We start from the raw sequence: 18590 nt of genomic DNA on the forward strand, positions 1-18590 counted from the left end.
GTATAACTAACTCACAAGTACACCAAGGACAGGCATTAGATTCTTATCAGTGAACAAAGACAAAAAAAAAGAAAAGAAATGAAAAGAAAACAAAAAAAGGACTTTCCCCAGGAAAAGGGAAGAAGAAAGGGGGGAAAAGGTGCTAGTCTACAAAGAGTGAATTTTGTTTTTCTAATTAAGGTGATTTATCTGGCAGCTATCAAAGAGATTGGTTGGGCAATCTATTCTGGAATAGATTGACTAGGTCATTAGAGAAAACAGTTTCAGTTATTTGTGGATTTTCCAAAAGTCTTGAGACTTAAGCTATGTAGGACACGGACATGGTGTCTATAAACAGTGTCTGCCAATGTCCTGGCATCCCCACCATAGAGAGGCCAGGATCACGTGTCCCCCAGCAGAATTTCTATGAGAGAGTGACTTACAAAGTCATTGCAACTTTGGAAACATCTTCCAGTTGCCATCACAGTTTATAGTTTTTTCTGGTCTTAACATTTTCCTTTTTTTTTTTTTTTTAAAGATTTTATTTATTTATTTGACAGATAGAGACCCAGCAAGAGGGGGAACACAAGCAGGGGGAGTGGGAGAGAGAGAAGCAGGCTCCCCACTGAGCAGGGAGCCCAATGCAGGGCTCAATCCCAGGACCCTGGGATCATGACCTGAGCTGAAGGCAGATGCTTAACGACTGAGTCACCCAGGTGCCCCTTAACATTTTCCCTTTAAACATCCACAGATATTGTTCCATTTTCTTCTGGCATATGAGTTACTAGGGAAATCTGCAGCCACTTGATTTGTTCCCTTTGTATTCTGCCTAAATCTTATATTTGTCTTTTTTTTAATGCCCAGAGAAAAGAATTTTGCCATGGTCTGTATCAGCCATTTGTCTGTCTATCTATCATCTATCTATCTACCTATCTATCTATCTATCTATCATCTATCATCATCTATCATCTGTCTATTTCTGGAACATGGCAACGCACTTTATAGCTTCATGTTTTCCTTTGTTTTAACAAAATATGGTTGCATTTTAATTTTTTTTCTGTTCCAATAGTTTTGTTTTCTTCCTCAGGTATACTAATTATCCATATGTTGGATCTACAAGGCAGGCCTCTGTATTCATATTTTCCCTAACTGCTTTAATCTCTTTTGCTTTTTCTTTGAATTTCATGTAGTTTTAGGTAGTTTTTCATGAGAGTAGCTTTTTATTCACAAAATATTTCTTATAGTTAGTTAGCTTTTAAGTTATATTAGTTTATGAAAGTAACACATTTAAATATCTAGGTTTCATTGTTTTAAATTTCAATTTATAAATATTGTAATTTTATTTGTATATTTGATATATTTTACAGAAAATGAGAACAACTTTGGTAAACTTGAAATGACTGAACAAATTTATTTCTCTTAAACATTTGGTCCTGGTTTTACTCATATTTATGAAGTTCTTAAACATTTAATTTACATTTATAAATTTAATATACTTGATCTTCCATTTTCTGTGGAAAAAAAAATATCCTGCAAACAATCATACTTTGATCTCATCAAATTTCCAAACTTTCCAGTTTTCTTTCTTTCTTTTGTTGAATTGCTTTTGCTAGGACCTCTACAAAAAATTAATTCCAAATTTTTACTGAGCAAGTGGTAGAGTTACATGCAGTTGTAGAGATCCCGTGTACCCTTTACCCAGTTTCCCCAATATCACAACCAGGAAGTTGACCTTCGTACAATCCACCAATCTTATTCACATTTTCTCAGTTTTGCTTATACTCATTTGTGTTTGTGAGCATGTGTATTTCATTCTACATAACTTTATTACATGTGAAGTTTCCTGTATCCACCACCACAGTCAAGATATAGAACACAAGGACTCTTCCTGTAGCTTTTTTAGTTATACCCACTTCCTCTCCCCTCCATCAATCTCCCCCCATGCCTCCTGTTTCTAACCCCTTCAACCACTAATCTATTCTTCATTTAAAAACGTTGTCTTTTCCAAAAAGGTTATATAAATGGAATACACTAAGTGACCTTTTAGGATTGGGTTTTTTCACTGAATTGTTAAATGTATGTGTGTAAAGTTGTTTATTATATTTCCTTATTATACTTTTGGTGTCTGTAGGGTCTATAGTGGTATTTCCTGTTTCGTTCCTGATATTGGTAATTTATGTCTTCTCTCTTTTTTTCATGTCATTTTATTGATCTTTTCAAAGAACCCAGCTCTTTGGGTTATTGATTTTCCCTATTGTTTTCCTGTTCTCAATTTCATTGATTTCTATTCATTTTATATTTTTTTCCTTTCTACTTTCTTTTTTTTTTTAAGAGTTTTTTTTTTTTTTTTAAGTAATCTCTACACCCAGAGTGGAGCTCAACCTTACAACAGGATAAAGAGTCCCATGTTCCACTGACTGAGCCAGCCAGGTGCCCCACCTCTCTACTTTCTTTGGATTTATTTTGCTCTTCTTTATCTTTTGACTTGAGAGTGTTCCTTTTTTCTTAATATATGCATGTAGTGCTATAAATTTCCTTCTCAGCACTGCTTACCTGTGTTGCACAAATTTTGATATGTTCTATTCATTTTCATTCCATTCAATGTATTTTTTCATTTCCCCCAGGATTTCCTTTTTGATCCATGGATTATTTAGAAGCGTGTTTTTTAGTTTCCAAATGGTTGGAGATTTTCCTGCTATCTCTCTGTTACTTATTTCTAGTTTGATTTCATTGTGGTCAGAAAACAGGTAAAATGATTTAAATTCTTTTAAACTTGTTGAGGTTTGTTTTATGGTCTAGGAAATTGTCTTGGACTATGTTCATCGGGTACTTAAAATGAAGATGTATTCTGCTGTTGGGTATTCTATACATGTTGATTATATCCTGTTTTATTTATTTTATTTTATTTCATTCATTTTTTAAGTAGGCTCTATACCCAGTTGGGGCTTGAACTCACAACCCTGAGATCAAGAGTCACATGCTCTATCAACTGAGCCAGCCAGGTGCCACACATGTCGATTAGATCTTGTTGATTAATGGTATTGTTGAATTATTCTATATTTTTGCTGATTTTCTGTCTAGTTATTCGAAAATTGTTGAAAGAGAGATGTCAGAATCTCTAACTATAATTGTGGGCTTTGTCATTTCTCCTTTCAGTTTTATGAGTTTTTGCTTTACATATTTTGCAGTTCTTTTGTTTTGCACTTACACATTTAGGATTCCTATGTCTTCTTGGTAAATCGACCCTTTTGTCATTTTATGATGTCCCTCTCTGTCTCAAGTAATTTCTTTGCTCTGAGGTCTACCTTATCCAAAATTAATATAGCCACACTGGCTTTCCCTTGATTACTGTTTGCATGATAGATCTTTTTCCACCCTTTTACTTTCAACCTGCCTATATTTTTTCTATTTGAAGTAAGCTTCTTGCAGATAGCATATAGTTGATTCATGGTTTTAAATTGACTTTGACAATCTGTCTTTTAATTGATGTATCTAGAACACTTATATTTAGTGTAATTAGTGATATTTTAGGGTCTAAGTCTGCTATTTTACTATGCTTTCTGTGTGTGTATGTGTGTGTGTGTGTGTGTGTGTTTAGAGAGGGAGGGGGGCAGAGGGAAATGTAGAAGAAGAATCTTAAGCAGGCCCCATGCCCAGTGTGGAGCCCAATGTGGGACTCAATCTCACAACCCTGAGATTATGACCTGAGCCAAAATCAAGGATTGGATGCTTAACCGACTGAGCCACCCAGGCATACTGCTTTGTTTTTCATTTCTGTTTTCTTTTTCCTGCCTTTCTATGGGTTCCTTGAACATTTTTTAGAATTCCATTTTGATTTACCTGTAGTATTTTTTAAATGTCCCTTTATATAGCTTTTTTATGCTTGCTTTAGGTATCACATAACTTATCACAGTCTTCTGGTGTTCTCAGTTTACCAATTAGAGTAAAGTACAGAAACCTTACCACCGTTTGTGTCCTTTTAAACTCCTCCACTTATAATAGTCTTAAATATTTCCTCTACATATATTTAGAACCACTAGATAGTTATAATTTTTGTTTTAGCCATGAAGCACAATTTAGAAGATTCAAGAAGAGAAAGCGAGTCTGCTGTATTACTTATATTTTTGCTTACTGTGTTCTTTTCTCCATTCTAATGTTCTAAGATTCTTTTATTGTTTCTTTTCTTACAGAACTCCTTTAGTTATTCTTTTAGGCTAGGTCTCCTGGCAACAAATTCTCTTACTCTTCCTTTATCTGAGATAGTCTTGATTTCTTCTTCAATTTTGATTGCTATGTTTTCTTGGTAAATTGACCCTTTGCAAGTTTCCAAGTGGATTTTTTTCCCCAAATTTCAGAAGTTTCAGCAACTGTTTTGACCGCTTTTTCCACCTTACCCTCTTTCTCCTCCCTGGGACTCTGAGAAAATGAATGTAAAATCGTTTTTTTAAAGTCTCACAGATCCCTTAGTCTCTGTTCATTTATGTTTTCAGTCTTTTTACTCTCTGTTGTTCAGACTGGGTAATTTTTATTGTTTTATCTTCTAGTTCACAGGTTCTTTCCTTTTCCTCTTCCATTCTGCTACTGAGTTTTTATTTTTATTATTGTATTTTTCAATTCTAAAATTTCCTTTTGGTGCTTCTTTACATGTTCTATGCCTTAGCTGAGACTTTTTTTTTTTTTCATTTAGTTCAAGTACGTTCACAATTGCTTGGTGAAGCATTTTTTTCTCTCTTTTTTTAAAGATTTTATTTATTTATTTGAGAGAGAGAGAAAGAGAGCACAAGTGGGGAGTGAGGAGGGGCAGAGAGAGAAAGAGAGAGAATCAGACTCCCTGCTGAGCAGGGAGCCTGATGCGAGACTCGATCCCAGGACCCTGGAATCATGACTTAAGCCGAAGGCAGATGCTTAACTGCCTGAGCCACCCAGGTGCCTCTGTTGAAGCATTTCTATCTTGGCTACTTTATTTTATTTTATTTTTATTTTTATTTTTTTTAAAGATTTTATTTATTTATTTGACAGACAGAGACACAGCAAGAGAGGGAACACAAGCAGGGGGAGTGGGAGAGGGAGAAGCAGGCTTCCCACGGAGCGGGGAGCCCACGTGGGGCTCGATCCCGGGATCCTGGGATCACGACCTGAGCCAAAGGCAGATGCTTAACGACAGAGCCACCCAGGCGCCCCTATCTTGGCTACTTTAAAATCTTTGTCAGATAATGTAACATTTCTGGCATCTCAGTATTTGTATTGATTGCCTTTTTTTCATGGAGTCTGAGGTCTTCCTAGTATTTGGTATCACAAGTTATTTCTGATTGAATTCTGGACATCTTGGGTGTTATGTTATGAGATTCTGGATCTTAATTATATCTCTGTTTCAGCTGTCTCTTTCTGACACCATTCTGGCAGGGCATGGGGGGCATTGCCTTTTTACTGCCAGGCGGGGTCTAACATCCAGGTTCCCCACTCATCTGTCATTGACACCTGAGGTGGGGGCTTCTCATTACTGCTGAGTGGGGGTGGGCTTTCTGGCTTCCCAGCAGGCCTCCAGGGATAATTTCCTGGCTGGGAGAGGTAGAAGCGCCTTGCTGCTTTCCACATGGGTTCCACTGACACCATGGGGATGAAGTAGTCTCTTGATTTCTGGGTGGTATGAAAGTCTTACTGTCCCCTAGGCCTCCTAGGACAGCATTCCAGTGGGGAGGGTGAGGAGGAGGGTGCTCTTTTACTGCTGGGTGGGGGCGGAAGTTCGGTTCTCTAGTGGTCTTTACTGACACTGTAGGCAGGGGCCAGGGCTCATTACTGCCTGGAGAGCTTGAAAGTCCCAATTCCCTACTGGGCCTTCTCTGACACTGTCTTGGTGGGAAGGTTGTGGGACTTTGTTACAAGCTGATGAAGGTGACAGTCTAGGCTCCTGTTATGTTTTGCTGGTTTGAGTGAGGACAACGTTTGGCTGGGGTAGAGCAGTTATTGTCTGAAAGTTTTCTTTCTTGCTATAGCCTGCCCCTTCGGCTGAGAGAAAAAAGGCTTTTGTTAGGTTTTGTTTTGTTTTAATTTGTCTGTGTCTTTTGATGTTTCTGGATTGCTGGCTTCAACATCCAAGTCTGGGAATTTGAAGCATAAAGAAAACCTAGGAAATTTACCATTTTGTTTTTCCTTGAATCCTGAGGTCCCTAGTTGCTCTGCCTTCTTCTCTCCACCTTTCAGTCTCCTTATGTTTGTTTTATATATAATGTCCAGGGTTTTTAGTTATATTTAGTGGGAGGAATAGGGAAAAATATTATTTTCTCTATATTCCAGAAGTCCTCACTTTTTTATGCATATCAAATGGATGACCTTGTGGACTATAAAGCAAAACATTTCTCTATGTTGTACGTAAATGACTCCTGTTGATCTTAAAATATTGTAAATTTAGCTCTCTTTAATATTGTAATGCTGTTTACCAACTTAGTCGAATACTCTTAACTGATGTGATGTGGGCCACGAGCAAATGGTCAAGAGAGAATTCTTGAGACATTTTTGGTGCAAAAAGGTGTTTTTATTAAAGCACCAGGACAGTACCCATGGGCAGGAAGAGCTATACCGGGATTGTGAAGAGCTATTGATTATATACTTTTTAAAAATTTATTTATTTATTTATTTGACACAGAGAGAGATAGAGAGAGAGCACAAGCAGGGGGAGCAGCAGAGGGAGAGGGAGAAGCAGGCCCTCCACTGAGCAGGGAGCCCAATGGGGGGCTTGATCCCAGGGCACTGGGATCATGACCTGAGCCACCCAGGTGCCCTGATTATATACTTTTAAGTTAAGGGTGAGGGGTAAAGACAAAAGAAGTTTCCAAAAGGATTTTCACATATTAAGGAAGACTTACAGGATCCTGGAGGCCTAGGCTACTGTTAAGCCTCTAGCAAAGCATTAACATTAAGACAGTTGTGAGTTCCTGGAGGAATGTCTCACTCTGCCTGTCTCAAGTATTTGTCAACGGGCTGCAAGTTGTAAGGAAATTAATTTTATCCACTTTCTTTTGCCTTTTTTCTCCACATCATTACATCTACCCATTTAAAATTGTAAGTCTGAGATCCATTTCACTTTTCTGAAATTGGAACCACCACCTAATGTGTTAGGTTCTCCAATATGCCAAACTATGCAAACATTACAAGGACTTTTGATAACAGTCATAAACTGGATATTTTTTTTTTTTAAAGATTTTATTTATTTGACAGAGAGACACAGCGAGAGAGGGAACACAAGCAGAGGGAGTGGGAGAGGGAGAAGCAGGCTTCCCGCCGAGCAGGGAGCCCGATGCGGGGCTCGATCCCAGGACCCCGGGATCATGACCTGAGCCGAAGGCAGACGCTTAACGACTGAGCCACCCAGGCGCCCCATAAACTGGATATTCTTAAACCTCACCTTAAACACAAAGAGAACACTATGGCAGCAGGGAACTCTAGGTCCATCCCTTCAGATGGGACTGTTTGGGACCCCGTGTCCCCTGCATTCAATTCTTTCATAATCTTTCATTCGTACCTCCTGTTTTGGGTAAAATTCTATAGCACATACTAGCATGCTGCTCCAACGGATTGGATTCATCGAATTTGTTTCATTCCTGATTTCTGCATCTGGCTCCTGGCCACCAAGACAATTCTAATGACATTCCAAAGATGGAGAATCTTAATCCTGTGGTGTTTGGGAGCATGGGTGTGGCAGGTTAGAGCTAGATTTGAGTGAGTTCCAACTCTGCACTTAGTAGTTGGGTGTCCTTGGCTAAACCTGAGTTTCCTCTTGTACAATAGGCTAACAATCTCCATCTGAAAGGGCTGCTGTGAGGATTTAATGAGTGCAGTTTATATGGCAAGCTTTCTGTAAATAGTCATCTTCTTTTCCACCAGCATTTACTCAGCGACACTGCTTTGTTGCCTCTAGTTTTTGCTGCTTCTGTGATGAACATGATTGCCTCTTTTACATCTTTCCATGGCTCTGACAGTTCTCTTTCATCTCAATCTGTTGGTTTATCCGCTGTGACACGGAAATCAGGCTTTCTTTGATTTCCTTGGGAATGTGAAGCAGTTATTAACTGAAATTTTATTCTCTTTTCTCAAGAGAATCTTCCAATATCTTCTTACCATCTATGCTCTGCTCTGCTCTTTTTCCTGCTTTGTGCTTTTCCTTTTTTTTTTTCCTGTAGAAATTCTGTCTATCCGTTGTGCTGCTTTTTGTTCTGTTTACTCACCTCTGAGTAATAGGGCCCAATTTATCCTCACCTGATATTGTCCCAAAATAGTGTGGGTAGAAGCACTTTGACTCCCTTCCACATTTATGCAAGCGTCCCTTCATAAGGTCCACCCATGATGGAGTCCTGCATGCTGACGCCTTTTTTTTCTGTTTAGCCTCTGAGCCACCTGAAGAGGGTGTGGTAGAAGCGGTTCAGGGGCAGCCTTCCTCTAGGAGCTTTGTTTTTACCTTCTCTGAATGTGTTGAACATCTGTAACACGGATCAGCTCTAAAGAGGTGGGGGCATGGCTTGTTTCCTGGGTTTTTTGATCTGTCCTTCTGTTTTGGGGAGAGATAGTCACTTTGCTGAGAAAATTGGGCCTTTGTTTTCTGAGTCCCCAGGCATATTTCTCCCAGGTCAGATCTGGTCCCTAGCTGTGGCCAAGTGGGCTTGCCTCCCAGCCTCACACCTCCCAGTCGAGGAAGCCTGGTCAGAGAAACAGCGCCATCGTGTGGCCACTCCGCATTCTCTCCAGGCGGGCTCCCACTTCAAGCCTGTGTGGAGTGTGGGTGGGGCTGGTGGGGTCAGAAACCAAAAGGGTGTCTCTCTTGTTCTTCCTGCCACCCTCCCATCCTCTGCCCCCCTCAGGGACTACAAGCCCCTCCAGGCTGGGGGCAGAGGACCTGTCAGGCCTTCAGAAGCTCCTCACAACCATGCCCAGAAAAGAGACTCATGACTTGGCTCCCTGGAGTTCTTCCTGCACCGGGTTTTGCCTTTATTCTAGGCCCTTTTTATTGTTGGAACTATCTGGAAAGATAGTTTTTGTAAATGTGATATAATGCCACATCTTCTTAAGAAATACTCAGGGAAAAACTGTGAGAAAGCAAAATGCATCTTAATTTCTCTCCATTTTTCTGTTCCCAGGCCTCTCCTCCCAGCCCACCTTTTGAGCTACACTGTCCCCATAACCTTGTCCGTATCCTACTGCAGGGCACATTCAGACTGTCCCATCTCTATATTAAAACCTGGGTCCTGGGCGCCTGGGTGGCTCAGATGGTTAAGCGTCTGCCTTCGGCTCAGGTCATGATCTCAGGGTCCTGGGATCGAGTCCCGCATCGGGCTCCCTGCTCCTTGGGAGCCTGCTTCTCCCTCTGCCTTTCTCTCTCGCTCTGTCTCTCATGAATAAAAAAAAAAAAAAAAAAAAAAAAACCTGGGTCCTAAGTGTTCTTAGCTCAGGGCCTTGCTTTGCTCTGAGTTTCTGGACTCAGGATGATCAGGGGCTTACATTTCCGCCCCTTTCAGGACACAGGAGGATTTCAGCTCTGGTCTTCTAGATTATAATAGCCAGGAGGAGCTGTCTGATGGCGAGAATTTCAAGCCCCAATTAAGGTGGGTGCTGGAGTTACTTGTGGATATAGTAGGGTAGTATAATTTGATGGCCTGCAAGTCACCATGCTAGTGGCTACCTCGTCCAGTTACCCACAAGGCTAGTACACCTTGTCAGTGACCCCTTGGTGTCAAGCTGGACTTCTTTGAAGATTCCATCAATGAGGGCAAAAGAAGGGCAGTGATGGGCAAGAGGTGGTGAAATATTTGGTGCCCCAAAACTTCCTTCCTCCTTATTCCTCTGTTAGGTCCTTCGGGAGGGGAGCATTGAACCGGAAAATCTGGTACCCCACGACCTAGCACGTAGGAGCCACTCAAAAGTGTTTGCTGAACTTAATCCTAGGAGACAGCGTGCTCTCATGAGCAAAAAAAAAAAAAAAACCCAGAACACGCCCCTGTGCCATTTCGGCGATGCCTCCCCCGGGCCGCGCGGTGGCGCTGTGGCTCCGCAGAGGCCGGGTGGTGCTGGGGCGCTCCGGGGCGCGCGGGCTTCCGGGGACCCTCAGAGCGGCGGCGGCGACGCGTGGGGCTGCGGCGGTGAGTGCGGCGTGCGGGCCTGGCGGCGGGTCGCCACCCCGGGCACACCCCGCGCCCCCTGGGCCTCTCGCTCGGGGCCTGGGAAGGGCAGGCCGCGCCCGCCGAGCAGGCCCCCGAGGCGCCGCGCGGGTTCCCCGGGCGTGAGCGGCGGGCCCGCCCCGGGGAGGGCGAGGCAGCGTAGGGCTGGCCGTGCAGGGGTGCGCGCTCCCGCCGGGCCAGGAGGCGCCTCCCTGGCCCCGCTCCCGACTTGCCCGGGGACTCTGGGCACGTCCCTTCCCCTCCTCGGGGCCTGGCTCCTCATTTGTCAGAGGAGGGACCTTGGTCGCGATGCCTCTAAGGCCTTTTCGGCACCGCCACTCGGGGTTGTGGGTGGGCCGGGGTCTGTGCTCTGATCGCGCCGGGTCCGACTGCCCCGCAGGCTCTCTCACCTGTCACCCTGGCCCTTCTCTGCTTGGACGGCGTCTTCCTCTCCTCCGCCGAGAATGACTTTGTGCACCGCATCCAGGAGGAGCTGGACCGCTTTCTGTTGCAGAAAGAGCTGTCAAAGTAGGCTGGAGTGCGGGGGGGTGGGGGGCAGCTGCCTGTGCGGGAAGGGCGGGCTCACGCGGAGCCCCCTGTGCCCCTTTCCCAAGTAGCTGGTTCCTACCTGCCTCTGATCTTGGCCTTTGGGTTTAATAACCGCCTGGCCACAGCCTCTCAGCCACATCTTCCCTGTGTAATTCTGAGCATCACCCAGAGATCGAAGGGTGTCAGCACAGGAGTGGAAGGGTACCAGTAACTCCCTGTGATAACCTCTGTGCTCACGTCCTTTGCAGTCGGCGAGGGAACCTAGTGTCAAGCCTCCTGTAAACTGGGCATGGACCTGGTGGGGGTCAGGCCCTAGGTCCCTGCTCAGCACTCATTCCCATCCCTTCCCAGGGTACTTCTTTTCCCCCCGCTCTCCAGTCGCCTCCGATACCTGATCCACAGGACAGCAGAGAATTTCGATCTTCTGAGCAGCTTCTCTGTTGGGGAGGGCTGGAAGAGAAGGACAGTTATCTGTCACTTGGATATCAGGTGTGTATCTTAGTGCCATGGGGGTCCTCAGTAGCTCCTTGTGGGGTGGTGGGTAAGCTGGTCAGGAACCAGGACAGGCTGCTTCCTCTGTCCCCACCTCAGCTGCTTAAAGTCAATGCCGCCTTCTGTTTTAGCAGTGGAGTAGCTGTGCGTTGTTTGGGGGATTCATTCAGCAAATTTGACTATACACTTGGGCCGAAAGAGAGAAAAATAGAGCAGTTTAAGCAGTGAGAGTGCTTGCTCTGAGAGGCCATGGACTGTGAGAAGCACACTTGAGGCTCACGCATCTCTGTTACCATGTGCATCTCACAGGATCTTACCATAGCGGCTATGATCCTAGTGCTTCAAGTTATATATTTTTCTTTTTTTCTTATTAGAGAGAGAGGGGGGCAGTGAGAGAGGGAGAGAGAGAATCCTAAGCAGGCTCTATGCTCAGCACAGAGCCCGATGTGGGGCTTGATCCCACAACGCTGAGATCGTGACCCTGAGTTCATGACCTGAGCAGAAATCGAGAGTTGGACGCTTAACCAACTGAGCCACCTAGACACCCCCAAAGTTGTATATTTTTCTAATAACCAGGTTCCTAAATGCAAGTACTTACTTTTATCTAGTGTGTACCCGAAGATTCAGCTATCTCTATGTAGTTGATAACACCAGAGGGAGAGCTGGTGTTTCTTCTTCAAAGTTGGCATTCAGCTTTCTCTGCAGTGCCTTCCTGTGGTCTTTCCAGGGGTCATTTTGGCTTTGGTTTTGGCCTAATGCTGACTCGAGAGCCTCATGCCTGAATGGCAGGTAGCTCCAGTAAACCATTGTCCTTAACACTGCTCTGATCACACCTCCTGTTCCTGCTCCAGGTTACCCAGTTCAGATGGACTCTCTGGCCCCTGCCACCCTCCTGCCTCCCAGCTTAGCAAGTACCGAGGTCCCCGGCCCACCTCAAACCAAGGAGCACCTGCTGGTCCTCGAGGAGCACGGGCCGGCCGGTGGCATCGCGGACACAAACCGGATCAGGCTTTGTATGTGCCCCGAGTACTGCGCAGGCAAGAAGAAGGGGTACCGTCCTCTACCCCAGCGCCCCAGGGAGACCCTCCAGCTGGTGGGCTCCTGGAAGAGCCTGGAAATGTTGGTGCTGCGGACCTCAGCTCTGATCAGGACCTCCCTGTGTTGATGACTCAGGCACCTGAGGACCCAGAGGGCCCAGACCAACACTGTGACAATGAGCAGCTACTGGACCCACCTGGTGTTGAGTCCCCACGGCCTGAGAGCCACTCAGGGATGGGAGATGGGTTGGAGATGGCCACAAGGCTGGGGTGCAGCCTGCGGCTGGACTTGGAAGAGGGGAGTGGGAACGAGGTGGAGAAGAGCCCGGAGGCAGAGGCAGAAGAGGCAGAGGCGGAAGAGGAGGGGCCTGGCTCCGGCTCTGGGGATGATTACAGTGAGCTGCTGCAGGAGGTGATGCGGCTCTTAAGCCCAGAAAAGGGAGGGCGGAAGTGAGGTGGGTGTGGTCGCAGGCCGCTGGAGACCAAGGGTCCTGGCCAGGAGGGGCAGGGTGTTGGCTGATAGGGGTCCTTTAGGAGATGTAGGGGTGAAGCACTGGGACTTTCCTCAAGGAGTCGGGACTGGCACTGGAGGGGACGAGGCTCTGGATATGGGGTCAGGGTGTAGATTCGGGTCCCTGTGCAATCATGTAGGAGCTTGTTGACGAGCTTCTCTATGGGCACGTCCTTTTGTGTTTCTAAATCGCCCATTTCCTCATCTGAGAAGCGGATGGTAATACTTTGCTTCACAAGGTAACAGGTAGGCTATACGAGGAAATGCTTCGTAAGGGACTGTAAGCCTGGGTCATGAGAATGGTTCTTCTGCCTGAGGCCTTGTGTTACAGATCTCCTTTCCTTGGCACGGTGTGTCTGTCCCCGAGACTGGCTGTGGTGTTCGGTTGGGAGGGTGGGCGTCTTTTATTACTATGTTATATGTGAAGGCTAAAGGCCAGGTGGACTTGCTTAATGTCACATTGATGATAAGGGGAGGAAAGATCCTGGACTTGCCCAGTTCTGTCTCTTACTTGCTGACCATGTATCTTTGGGCAGAATTACTTAGCCCTTTGATATATAGTACTCCTATCTGGAAAGGGGGTGTATAGAGTATAGTTTTCAGGATTCTGTGGAACATAATGCATGTAAATGCCAGTTCCCCAATGGGGACTCCATAAAAGTAAGTTACCGTCCCTAAAAGTCCCACCTCTCCACCTTCTAGCCCATTCTGCCCTCCTCCTGCCATTCCCAGACTCCCGCCAGGTGTGGCTCCTGTGGGAAGCGGGAAGCCACTTGGGGTGCTCTGCTCCCTGCCGGGGAGTCCTGCTTCTCTCTTCAGGACTCTGTGTGTGGTTTTGAGAGCAGGTGTCCGAGCTCCCCTTGCTAAAGGGTGTGGTCTCTCCCAGATAACAGACAACCTGACTGAGAAGGAGATTCAGGTAGAGAAGATCCATGTGGACACGTCCTCCTTCGTGGAGGGGCTGCCTGGAGAGAAGGATTTCGCCCATGTGGTGGAGATCTACGACTTTGAGCCGACACTCAAGACTGAGGATCTGCTGGCCGCATTTTCCGAGTTCCAGTGAGTGCTCTCGAGGCTTCAGGGAGGCAGGGGAGGTGGGCGCTAGGACATCACTTTGTTGTTGGGCACACTTGCCTGCCGCTCCCCCAGTGTCTACTGTCTGGAAGGAAGGGCAGAAAGTGGATGTGGTTGCTCTGCGCTCCATACTCCTGCTGGCCATGACTCCACGGTGGGCCCTAGATCTGGTCCTGCGGGCACGCGGTGGCAGACCTCCATCCTGCCCCCTGCACACCCACACGCCTGCCAGGAGCCGGGCCCCCCTTCGGGATGCCTCCCCTTGCTCCACGTCCCGGCCACCCAGTCCGTCAGTCAGTCTACAGACTGAGGGCCATTCCCGTGCAAGAACTGTTTCTGGGGTGAGCTGGGCCTAAATGCCCTGGGGCAGAGTCAGGGTGGAGATGGGCACCAAGGGGGTATGTTGCAAGCAGAGAGTTCTGTTTCCCCAAATTTCTTGATCTAACTCCAATCTTTTCTCCTTTTTTTCCTTCCTCCCTCTCCCTTCCTTCTTCCCTCCCTCCCTGCCTTCCTTCTTCCCTCCCTCCCTTTCTTTTTTTAATGCTCATTTTCCTTTCTCCAGTCTCCTTTCTCTTTTCTGTGTAGTCTTTTATTTATTTATTTTTTAAAGATTCTGTTTTTAAGTAATCTCTACACCCAACATGGGGCTCGAACCCACAACCCTGAGATCCAGAGTCACATGCCTCACTGACAGCCAGCCAGGCGTTCCTCCAGCTTAGTTTTTTAAAAATCCCTTTCTTGGGGCGCCTGGGTGGTACAGTTGGTTAGGTGTCCAACTCTTGGTTTTGGCTCAGGTCATGATCTCAGGGTGTTGAGATCGAGCCATGCGTCAGGCTCCACGCTTAGCGCAGGGTCTGCTTGGGACTCTCTCTCCCTCTCCCTCTGCCCCTCCCCCTTGCTCTCTCAAATAAATAAAATGAAAATCTTTGAAAAAAATGAAAATAAAAAAATAAAGATCCCTTTCTTCATGGTCCCCTTTTCTGACTGCTTTCCAAACTGTCCTCCCTTGCCTCCCTGAGCCTGAGCCTGAGAAAGGCTGAAGGGGCAGCTTGGTGGGGCATGAGGGGCTCATCTGCTCTCGCTCCCTGAAGGTGCAGCCAAACTGGGGCCACCTGTGACTCGTTCAGCCAGCGCGGGCGATGCCCACAGAGAAACAGGGGCCTCAGACTGCTTTCGGCCTCTCATCAGCCCCAGACTCAGTGTGGCTTTCTTGAGCAGTAGGAAGAAAGCTGATCAGAAGCAGTAACACTGACAGGCTTATTTTAGGTTCTGCCCCCTGTCCCCAGCAGGTAAACCCTTTTGTCTTCACCCTTGGCACTGTGGTCTTTGAGCTCTTTGAGTCTGGTTTTCCTCAGTTCTAGGAATTTGGGACCCACCAGTCAACAGGGGTAACACTTGTCTTTCTGAAGCTAACTGTGTGGTCTTTGAGAAAGTTTGCTGCAAAGGGTTGTCTCCGCAGGGGAGATAGGAACTTGTTTTGGGCTCATAGTGTTGGAGGATTGGAGGTGGGAGGGGACTCCTTTTGCAGAAGGGGTTTTTGCCCCTTGCTTTTGTACTCACTCTGTCTCCTCTTCCCTGGCACAGAGAGAAGGGGCTCAGGATTCAGTGGGTAGATGACACGCACGCGCTCGGTGTCTTTCCCTGCCTGGCCTCAGGTAATGCAGCTTCACGGTGGGCTTGGCCCTTTCTCTGACTGCCGCTGACAAGGGAAGGTCACCCATGTGTGGGGTGCGGGCTCACCTGAGCAGGTGGACTGGCAGCCCGCGGCCCAGCCCGCCCGGTCCGGAAGTTCAGAGGCGGCAGAGTGGGGCGCTCGGGCCAGGCAGCTCACACCCTCTCCTGTTCATGGTAGTGCCTTCAGGTCAGAGTTTTCTGAGTCCGGTGATGTTTACTGAGCACATGTCATGGGCTGAGCTCTGGGTGCTTCTGCATGTGAAACGAAATCATATGAATGTGCTCTTTTTATGGGTAAAAAACCTTTAAAATACTGGCGATTTCATATGGTTCAAACAGGTGCATTTTATTCGGCTTTCACTGCAGCCTCAAGAAGTAGGTCAGACCTACTCTGAGACCGAGGTTTCCAGAATGTCAGCGGTCTGTCCCAGGTTACAGAGCGTCTTAGTGTCGAATCTGGGGATGTCGGCCAGCCCCCTGGCTGTGACCGCAGTGCTCCTTCCCCCTCTCGGCCACTCCCCAAGCCGCCCCTGCCCCACCGTGGCTCACTTTGGGTGTATTTATCAAGACCCCTGACCCCCTTGGCTGGACTTTCCATAACCACGAGCTTCTGAACACCAGAGGTGGAAGAGGCCATAGCTGGTGCGGGCCGAGTTCTCAGGGAGCCTGTGGCATTGAGGGAGCAGGAAGCTGGGGCGTGGGGGCTGCTGCAGGCCCCCTGAAGGAGCTGACTGAGGGCAGGCAGGGAGGATGACCACGGGGTGCCGTGGAGAGAATGAGCACTGGGTGTGGCATGGCCGTGGCTACCTCCTGAGCTCTGCCACGCTGTGTGTGAGGAGCGGGTCCTGTCGGGCCTCAGCATCCTCGTGGACGAAGGGGCGGCTTGCACCTGCAGCTCCGACCTGCTGTGTCCGGCAGCACGTACCTAGCCCAAGTACCCCGTGGCCCCAGCACAGCTCCGGGCAGTGAGGGCATGCCCCGGGAGGGTCTTGAGTGGGGAAGGGGGAGAGTTTAGTCGAAGCTCCTGGGCTTTGGAAGGTGGGAGCCTGCCTTCCCTGATGTCCACGGTTGCAGCCTCGCTGGTGTGGCTCCTGACCGGCCCAGGGTAGAGCATGGAAGCTTCCCATCTGAGAGCACGGGTGCGGCGTGCAGGCCTGCGGGGCTCTGGGGGCATGAGGCGAACAGGTGGCGGTCGTCTCTTGCCCATTCGGAGTGGTGTCAGGGCAGCCATGTCCCCGAGCTTCAGATGGGTGCACAGAGCAGCTCCGTCAGTTTGGGGTGATACATGCGTTCCTTGGCCCTGACGGGGCCTCACCAGGAGGAACAGGGATGGCTCCAGATCTGTTTTCTTTCCATAGCTGCTGAAGCCCTGACCAAGGATTTTTCTGTGCTCAAGATCCGGCCCCTCACGCAGGGAACCAAGCAGTCAAAGCTGAAAGCCTTGCAGAGGCCAAGTAAGGAGGCCGGCTATGTCCTGATGGGAAGGCTGTGTGAGCATATGAGTGGTTGGGCAGGGTGGGGCCTTCCCTCGAATTCATTGCTTGTTCTTCAGCTCTGCGCCTTAGGACCGCCGGGCTCCCGTGGCCAAAGGGGTGCTCCTCCCGCACCCCAGGGGCCCAGGGATGCCTAGGGAAGAAGGGCTCCGTTAGGGAGAGCTGTTCGCCAGCCGCTGTGCTCTGGGCTTGCCCTCCTGTGCTTACCTCTTCTGGGTGTTGCTCAGGGAAAAGCTCAGTCTTTCCTGTAGGGCCATAGAAACCATATTTTACAGTGGGGTAAAAAGAGCTTGGATTTTGGGGTCAGCCCTGGGTGTGATCCCGCTTCTGGCACCTATTTAAGTTGACCTTGAGCAAGTCACCTAACGTCTGTGAGCTGGTTCTTCTCTCTGTAGAATAAGCAGATTGTACCGGGTAGACTGGAGGGGTGAATAAAACAGCCTGTCACACAGAAGGTGCCAAATAAACGATAGCTCCTTTTTCCTCTTGTTCTTCCCGAAAGCGTGATTAGGGTTGTTAGAGGCCAGTTTTCTGTGGCTGCACAGTGGCTGGCGAGACTGGCTCAGAAGAGGCCTGCTGAGGCCATCCGATGCCCTTGTGGCCCTTGTGGCCTTTGCCCCAGACTTGAGGACAGTAAATTTCCTGTCAGTCCAAGAGCTCTGGGTGTCCCATCTTGACTTGATTTCCCTCCCAAGTGGCCCAAATAGGGAAGAGGGAGAGGTGGCAGGATTAGGCGAGGATTCCACGGGCATCTGGCCATGCTGTGGGCACAGCTGGGTCTTAGAGGTTGGCTCTCCGCTGGGAAGAGTGGTGGCCATAGCTTTGAATTCAAGTCCTCATCCCATGGGGCTTTCCTTTTAGAGCTCCTGCGTCTGGCGAAGTCGAGACCACAGACAAATACAGCGGTGGCCAGGAGGCTGGTGGCCCGGGCCCTGGGGCTCCAACATAAGAAGAAAGAGCGGCCTGCAGTTGAGTGTCTACCTCCCTGAGGCCCTGAGAGGCCCAGCAAGCCTGGATTGGCGCCCGCAGGACTAGGCTGGTGCCTCAACACCACAAGCCTTTACGGACACCAGAATAGCCCTGTGCGGTTTGCTAGGGTGTCCCTATGGGGCGTGGTGGGCTTTCGTTTGGTTTAGTTGCAGGAGTTGAACTCGAAAAAATAAAAACTTGAAAGTTGCTTCAAAATGAAATGGTCTGCCAGGGAACACTAGGGGGTGCTGTTTGTCTCCCATTTTAGACGTGGGGCTGCTGAAGAAATGGGTCCTCCAGGTTGGCCTGGAGGATCCCAGCAGGGCCTCAAAGGCATTTTTGCCCAGGGTTTACCCAGTTTTGGGGTGGGGGGAGCAGGTTGCACCTGTGGTGTGTGACACCTGCCTGGTCTGACATGTCAGGCATCCTAACCTGCTGTCACGTGCTGCAGGGCACCAACCGTTGGACCTGGTCCCAGTGTTACCTGCTGCTGTGGGTCACAGAAGGCCTTTTGTGCACTTCGGTAACCATGAACAAAGCCAAGAGGCAACCCCTGAGATGGCCGCTGAATTTGACTCCCTCACAGGGACAGGGGCATCTTCGGGGACAAGGTCTCGGGTCACTCGTGTTTCTGGTTTGGGTGAAATCGGTGCCCAGGCGGCCCTAC

The 18590-nt window shown here is 48.1% G+C and overlaps 1 protein-coding gene across 1 annotated transcript; it reads left to right on the forward strand.

Moving 5' to 3' along the window:
• The first annotated feature begins 4403 nt into the window (after nt 1-4403).
• On the forward strand, nt 4404-18132 carry R3HCC1 (R3H domain and coiled-coil containing 1). Its single transcript, XM_044912557.1, has 9 exons — nt 4404-4417; nt 10022-10103; nt 10525-10652; nt 11025-11162; nt 12017-12614; nt 13600-13772; nt 15372-15442; nt 16820-16915; nt 17816-18132. The coding sequence occupies exons 1-9, from the start codon at nt 4404-4406 to the stop codon at nt 17941-17943; spliced, it is 1428 nt and encodes a 475-aa protein (XP_044768492.1). The 3' UTR covers nt 17944-18132.
• Nucleotides 18133-18590: the final 458 nt, after the last annotated feature.

Source organism: Neomonachus schauinslandi, chromosome 2 (genome assembly GCF_002201575.2).
Source record: "Neomonachus schauinslandi chromosome 2, ASM220157v2, whole genome shotgun sequence".
NCBI classification, from domain to species: domain Eukaryota; kingdom Metazoa; phylum Chordata; class Mammalia; order Carnivora; family Phocidae; genus Neomonachus; species Neomonachus schauinslandi.